The 7,227-nt window shown below is 35.0% G+C and overlaps 3 protein-coding genes and 1 non-coding gene across 4 annotated transcripts; 2 read left to right on the top strand and 2 right to left on the bottom strand.

The window, feature by feature from the left end:
• Window positions 1-2,235: 2,235 nt before the first annotated feature.
• On the bottom strand, window positions 2,236-2,307 carry RHIMIDRAFT_t18. The gene has a single exon. It is a non-coding gene; the product is annotated as a tRNA-Gln (tRNA).
• A 570-nt stretch (window positions 2,308-2,877) lies between these two features.
• Window positions 2,878-5,186, bottom strand: RHIMIDRAFT_311880 (uncharacterized protein). The gene is made up of 6 exons (XM_023614761.1): window positions 5,056-5,186; window positions 4,557-4,995; window positions 4,349-4,516; window positions 3,601-4,299; window positions 3,353-3,547; window positions 2,878-3,304 (listed from the first exon to the last, which is right to left on the bottom strand). The coding sequence occupies exons 1-6, from the start codon at window positions 5,127-5,129 to the stop codon at window positions 2,918-2,920; spliced, it is 1,962 nt and encodes a 653-aa protein (XP_023468334.1). The 5' UTR covers window positions 5,130-5,186; the 3' UTR covers window positions 2,878-2,917.
• Window positions 5,187-5,675: 489 nt separating this feature from the next.
• Window positions 5,676-6,608, top strand: RHIMIDRAFT_304073 (uncharacterized protein; the record flags this gene model as incomplete). The annotated part of the gene is made up of 4 exons (XM_023614438.1): window positions 5,676-5,717; window positions 5,907-6,029; window positions 6,187-6,274; window positions 6,311-6,608. 4 exons carry the CDS (start codon window positions 5,676-5,678, stop codon window positions 6,520-6,522), a joined length of 465 nt encoding a protein of 154 aa, XP_023468333.1. The 3' UTR covers window positions 6,523-6,608.
• Window positions 6,553-6,784, top strand: RHIMIDRAFT_235386 (uncharacterized protein; the record flags this gene model as incomplete). The annotated part of the gene is made up of 2 exons (XM_023608348.1): window positions 6,553-6,695; window positions 6,748-6,784. The coding sequence occupies 2 exons, from the start codon at window positions 6,553-6,555 to the stop codon at window positions 6,782-6,784; spliced, it is 180 nt and encodes a 59-aa protein (XP_023468332.1).
• Window positions 6,785-7,227: the final 443 nt, after the last annotated feature.

Below are 7,227 nucleotides of genomic sequence, written 5' to 3'. Positions count from 1 at the left end.
TTGAATAGACTGTTGTATGGTATTAGCTTGCGAAAGGTAAAAACATCATGCTTCCTTTTAAATACTGTTGCCAACAATTCTTTTTTATATAGTCTACTTTTATTTTTCTAAGATGCTATCGTACTATTCAAATAAAAGGTAAAAGATATTCTTTATTCTAAAAGGATCATCTTGACTAACCAATCTTTTTTTTTTTTTATTAACTTATAGTGTAAAATACTTGCTGATGAATAATAGCTGCTACACGGTCTATAAAGAAAGGTTATATCGTTTAGTAGGGCTACTGTGGTAAGTACTAACATGTATATCCCCCTCAAATGAAGTCTTTAAAGTCTCTCCTTTGCTGTTTACATTTGTTACTTTTATTTCTTACTGCAATATAATAAAAACCGTATTTTATAAAACAAATATCATTCTTTTTCCACCAATAATAATTGGTAAAGAAGTATCCCAATAAGTCAATTATAAAAGATCTAAAGAAGTATATGTGCCAATAATAAAGCCCCATCTATATTAAAGATGCTATAAATCTAAAAAAAAGACACCAATGGCAAGCTCATCATCTAAGGAAAGAAGCCAATAAGCAATGGTTAACAGAGTGAATCACACGTTAAAAAACCAGTAAGAACGCGTATAGGTCCGTGTTTTTGGTATTGTTGTATTCATACTTAGTGGATCAACTATTAACCACATATGAAACAATAACTGGCAATTATTCGATTTCAGCTTGCTACTTTGAAACAACTGTGTGGGTCATTATTTAAGCTAATTACCAGGAACTGTATTTTAAGGTACGCGTATCCAATAACTCTGATCCATCATTGTTATTAGGGATCATTGTCTTATCAAAGACACCCGATTTGTCCTAACTCTCTTATTGCCTCAATTGTCATTCATAAGCCTCTATGAAAAGTTTTACGATCTCAGTTGAAGAGTGTCTCACATTTAGTATAAATACTCGTCTTTAATAAAGTCAATCGATATATATCTTTTAGTCTGGTTAATTCTAGTCTTTATTCTTTTTAATTGATACTTCGTATTCGACAGGTATACATTACTCCCAATTACATCCCAAAGACATCCCAAAAACATTTGTTTTCGGGTCCCAAAAAGAACTAAATAGAGTCCAGTGAATAAATGATATATGATATATGATAAATCATAAATCATAAATCATAAACCATTAAAACTTGCATTGGACATGCAGAGTATAAGATACCAAAAAGGATATCAACAGTGTAAAATGGTTAGGTTTGGGTAAAGGCTTGAATATAATTTGAGTTGTATAAGAGTTTCTGTCGCGTGACCACCAGATCTTAATAGATCAAAAGAAATAACTTGCGTTATATAAGAGTAAAAGTAAAGATAAAAGTGAATCCTACTGATACGAGGCTTCAAGGTAAGCTTATCGGTAGTTGAGAGTGTTAAAAGAAAAGTAAAAGTATAAAAGAATAATAAAAAGTACTTTAAAATACAAAATGTATTAGAAAGTAAAAGTCTTTAAATAAAAGAATATAAAGGTGAGTGAGTTATACTGAGAACAGAACTAACTGATAGCTAACTAATAACTAGGTGATAATGTAGAATTGGTTATTTGTTTGGATAAGGTTAGAGTGCAAGTTTTGAGTTATAAAGTCGTTTATGATAGTGACCACCAGATCTATAACAGATCAAATAAGCAATTGAGTTATAAAGTATAAAAATAAAGTAATTGGTTAAAAATAAAAAGGTACAAGGATTATTCCGATCAGTAGTATGAGGTTGATACTAGATCAGAAAGGATTTTAAGTAAATAATGAAAATAAAATAAAATAAAAAAAGGATTATAAATCTTTTAAAGAAAGGATTTATAAGAGAGGTGAAAGAATATAAGGATAGAGGGGTAGTTTTATTCAAATATTCAATGTCTTGTCCAAGAAGGACGCAACGAGCAAGAGTATTTATACTGTAAGATTGTATATTTAGGTACAGTCAGTCGTGACTGACGGAGTACTAATGCTCCCTAGGTGGTGCAAAAGTACCAAATCTGACACAATAACTAGATGATTTTATTTTAAAGTATTGACTGTATTTATACTAAAATAATTTAAAATTCATTTGTTTGAACTTCATACAAGTCGTGAAGTTCATCTGTTTCAACTCCGCTATTGTTACAACAGTATAAATATTATACTCTGGCAACAGCAGAACCCCTATGCGCACCCCAAAATGAGTTTTTTGATCCAATAAAATGGAAGGTCCCACCGAGAATCGAACTCGGATCACCGGATTCAAAGACCGATATGATAACCATTACACCATGGAACCACTTGTTGAAAGGTTAAGTTATAAAAATATAATAACTCAAAAAAGCACGTGATAACCATGTGATAGTCACGTGAGTTGTCGTTATCAATCTTTTCAGATGATGCCATTGGTTGGTTCTCAAAGCTGGAATGATGGCAATCGTTTTCTGCATAGAACTATGGCTACTAGGCTACTTGGGGAAATAAGAGTCGTAACAATGTAGCTGATTAGTTTCATGAAAACATCTGGATTTTCTTTATGATTTCGATAATTTAATGACTTTATGTTTTATATTGTCTTCACAATTAATTAAAGGAGATCTTAAAGAGCTACGCAATGTCCCTACAAATCATATCATAAGTATTTCTATATCATATTAATAATATATAATACAAACTGATGTGAATTACTGCCTTAGATTAATAAATTTTATTTACTGAAAGCCAAAAAGTTATATCGAAAGCTATGCCTTACATCTCGACTTTTTATATTCAAATAAAGTCAACGCTACTCACGTTAGAATATACGATTAAACAAATATTTTATTTTCTTTAATGAAATATTTGTTTAATCGTATACTAAAACGCCATTGACAAAAAAGAATGATTGTGGTTTAAGGTAGAGAATATCTTTATTTTCTGTAAAATTGTCTCTTGAAGTGGAACCAAAGACTTAATACACCTCTATCAAAGCTACATCTAAATCCTTTTTTATGTGAGTATTCCCATTCCCTATTTACAATACGAAAAGCAATGTCTTCATATGGTGGCCCTGCATGGAATCGAATCAAAACTGTATCTGGAGATTCTGGATCTTTTTCAATAAAGTATGTTGGTGCTTTTGACTTGTCAATAAGATCAGGATAAAAAATGTTAAATTTGTATCCTTGTACAACTTTTGGTGGGGGATTGTCAAGATCGTAGTGTGTTTGGTTGTACTTGTTCCATTCATAACCTGTATGCACTCGGTTGAAGTATCGCGGCTTGCGAGGTCGATATTTATCTTGCCAATTATATGTCTATGCAATTGCTTAGGAGAAATGTCAAATGATGATTTATATACTTACTTGCTGTGCAATTTCGGCTTCAATATTGAACAGGTCTTCATCTTCATCAACACCTTTTGCTGCTTCCTGCTCAAACAGTACAGTAGATGCAATAGATTCATCTTGGTTTTGCTCTTCCTTCACCTCTTCTTCTACTTCTATCTTGGGTTTTCTAGTGATAATTTTACTTGAAAGTACTGCACGTCGCCTTTCCATCTATTATTCATATGTTAATATAATAAACCTTGAGTGCATAACGATGGATTTACCAGTTCTTTCAAATCATCTACAGGGTCTACGACTTCAAGTTCTTGATCTTCCTTGCTCAATTTAACTATGGGCTCCGGGCTCATTGAGCGGTCATATTCCTCCAACAACAAACTGTCTGACAGTTTCTTTTTTATATCATCCTTTTTGATAAACGCTTGGTCTTGTGCTTCTGTCAGCTCTTCGTCAACAGGCTCTGAAGGTATACCTTCTCCAGGCCCAACACCTTGTCCATGTACTTCGGTTTCTTGCATAGCCAACACACGCTCTAGTTCCTCTTGTACCTTTTGAGCCTCTTCTCTTTGTCTTTCACGCAGCTGCTGTAAGCGAGCTGCTAGGATTTCCTGATGCATATCATTCAACCTTGCCTTTGCTTTATAGACAACAAGCTCTTTTAAAAGATTTTCCCAATATTCAACATCAATAGGTTCGTTAGATTCTAATTTTTGAATAATTTGTTGTTGCAGTGCAGATAGTTGAGAAACTGTCTTTCCAGATAATATGCGCTGGATGTCTTGATTTACAGCTAGTGGCACAGCACCAGAGGCCATACGTTGCTCATTTTCTCGCATTTTCGACAGACAATCTTCTGCAACAACGATCATCGCGCGCCAGAATAGTAATAGTTTTTCATTCTTTTCCAACTTTAAGTGCATTTGAATATCTTTGTGTAATTCGTCTGTTTCTTCCAAAGATAAATTCTATAAAATAGGTTAGGTTTTTAAACCGTATAAAAGTTCCTGAAAGTACCTCAAAAATGGTATACGGCTCATCCAAATCAACTTCCAAGTCTACATCTTCCTCTACCTTATCTGGCTCATAAGCTAAACGTAGATTCATTGCTAGCAAGTCTATGGGTTTTGCTCTGCCTTCTTTGATACGAATCTCTGCTCTCTTCTTGGCTTGTTCCAAATGGAACTAAAAGAGAAAAGTTTATCAGGATATAATCATATCTTACTGTAAAAATGCCTTCAATTACCTCTTCTTCTTTTAATTCCCATTCACCCATTTGCGCGAGTTCTGCTTCGCGCTGTTTTCTAGTACGTTCTTGCTCACGTAACTCCATTTCCCTTTCTCGCTCAGCTCTACGCTTATTCAATTTGGCCAGTTCTTCATCCGCTTCTCTTTTTCGTTCTCTTTCGCGTCTTCTGATTTCTTCCTCAGAGAGTCCCAGCTCCTTCTTATCCCTTTGCTTCTTTTTGCTCCACACAAACTTTGATTCAAGGTTGACGTCATTAAAAGGGTTGTTTACATTGGAGTAACCAAGAGTTTCCAAGGAAGGCTTATGAGGATCATCTTCCTCTGAACTCTCACTTGAATAGTTTCGGCGCCGTTTCTCTTTTTTACTGTGTTTTTTTGACTTGTGTTTATGTCTTGATCTTTCATCTGGTGAACGACTGCGATGTCTTTTTATAAGAGATTAGAAGAATGCTTTGGATTATATTCCTCAGGCTCACCTTTTTCTACTTTCTCTTCGATGTCTTTCATTGCTAATCGATCGATTCCTTCGTCTTTCGGGAGAACGAGGCATTGTTAATTATTTGAATGAGGAAAATCAATTTGAACTTTTTTGAACCAGAAAAAAAATTATGGCACTTAATTTGGAAAGCGAATCACCCAGCATGAAAGCGTGAGCTGAATTTTGTGAAAGCAAATGGTTTACATTTATTTGCAGGATTGCTGATAGTTTGTGAATGTCATGAGCTTTGACAGCGACGGGCCCATATTTGCTTCAATTTCGAACCTATCTTTGGAGAGAATTATTCATCTATGCGCTTAATATCAACTATAGAGTTTTGTCAGCAATAAGAATCCTTGTATTATCCTAAAAGCGCGTTATGCCCAGTGGCGCTCGGATATAGGCATGGCCGACACCGCTATACAAGAGAATAAGCCATTGTATAGGTCTGCTTTCTTATTTCGTAAAAGTCTTAACAGGGGGCTGAGCAATGCAATGTACAGCTGATCATGCACTTATAAAATACATGAAAAAAGATGATAAATGTCTCATAAAGGCTTCAAAAGGTATAATATAAGCATATTGTATCAAGTTCAGTTAATATAATACATGTAAATAATGTATCAGATGTTACTAGAGGCACTTTCTCTTAAAGACACAGTAAATGCTGTTAAAGTTCATTACCTGGCGAGTTTTCTTTTCCTTTATTACAGCATTTTGATATATACGAGAGAAGTAGTCCGTATCCAAGCCGGGCAATGTGAGAATCTGACAAGGAAACAGTAAGAGAAAGACCCGTAAACGAATATTCAGATTATTAAGCAATCTTTCTGATAGATCGGTTAAGAGTTCTGGGAAGCAATTTCAAAAAAGCATAACATCAGCGAAGAAGGAGACTGTTGCGGCAGTAACAGTTTACAACTTGAGCGTATAGATGTATTTTATAATGAAAACTTTACGAAAAAATATGGTGTATAGCTCGTGTATTCCTTCTTTAACTATATTTTTTTCATTGTAGGGCTACCCTCGGTGATCTTGAGCCAGGTGCTCTAAATAATGCTCGCTCAAGCGCATATGGTAGGCTATCTCGACCGGGCAACTTTATTAACGCTTAATCAGGAGCAGACAGTTCATTGGAAAGGGATACTACATAAAGGACTCTGAATTAGTTCAGCAGGTTATAAATGTAGTGCGTAAAGAAGCTGAGCTTGCCGATTGTTAACAAGGTTTTTAATTATGTCACTCACTCAGAGGCGGTACTTGCTCTGAGCTTGGCTCCCTGCTGTTTCTCAAGATTCGTGAAGAATATCCTGATCGAATTATAAGCACACATTCTGTTTTACCTTTTCCCAAACTGCTATTTCTCCATCAGATAGTCAAAAACAATGATGCTACTTTCTGTATTGATAATGAAGCCCTTGATATCACCTGTTTCTGCACGCTTAGATTAATCAACCCTGGCTAACTAGAATTGAACCAGCGTGTCTCTACTGTTATGTCAGGTGTATTCACTAGTCTTCGTTTCCCTAATCCACTCAACTTGGACCTGTGTAAACATTGTATCAACATGGTCCCATTTCCTCCTCTCTATTTCTTCATGGTAGGTTTTGCGCCTCTTACTTCACTTCGTTTGAAACGGTAATGTAATATAGGCGTTTCTAAGGTTATAGGACGTGTTTGATGCTCGTAGTATGATGGCTACTGCTAGTCTTCAACAAGGCTGTTAACTAACCGTTGCAACTATATGTCGGGGCCAAATTTTAGCTAATGAAGGAGAGGCTTTGTCTGTTTAGCAAAATAATTCATTTCATTTTGTTGAATGAATACCAAATAGCGTTAAAACAGCCCTTTGCGATATTCCAAATGCAGGATTACAATACTGGATGCCTTTATTGGCAACAGCGTTTCTATACGAGATATTTTGAGCGTATAACGAATCAATTCGCTTCCATATTTAGAAAGAAAGTCTTCTTACACTAGTGTACAAATGAAGGCATGGGCAAATGAAATTTACATAGCCAGAATCAAACATAAATGGTCTTCCTACTGAATATAAGCAATATGAAAAGGTAGGAGCAAAGATAGATGATGTAATGAATGACAGACAGCCAGAAAAGGGAGTTGATCATATGTATGACCGATTATTGATTGAAAGAATAGAGAAGCTGCG

Source organism: Rhizopus microsporus (genome assembly GCF_002708625.1).
Source record: "Rhizopus microsporus ATCC 52813 unplaced genomic scaffold scaffold_4, whole genome shotgun sequence".
NCBI classification, from domain to species: Eukaryota; Fungi; Mucoromycota; class Mucoromycetes; order Mucorales; family Rhizopodaceae; genus Rhizopus; species Rhizopus microsporus.
This window is presented reverse-complemented; position numbering and strand designations above follow the sequence as displayed.

Bases quoted from the DNA above. Each gene is read 5' to 3' on its own strand.
- RHIMIDRAFT_311880 (XM_023614761.1), bottom strand. From the start codon at position 5,129: ATGCCTCGTTCTCCCGAAAGACGAAGGAATCGATCGATTAGCAATGAA. The intron at 4,300-4,348 runs GTACTTTCAGGA...CCTATTTTATAG, and splicing joins AGCCGTATACCATTTTTGAG to AATTTATCTTTGGAAGAAAC. The intron at 3,548-3,600 runs GTAAATCCATCG...TATGAATAATAG, and splicing joins TAGATGATTTGAAAGAACTG to ATGGAAAGGCGACGTGCAGT.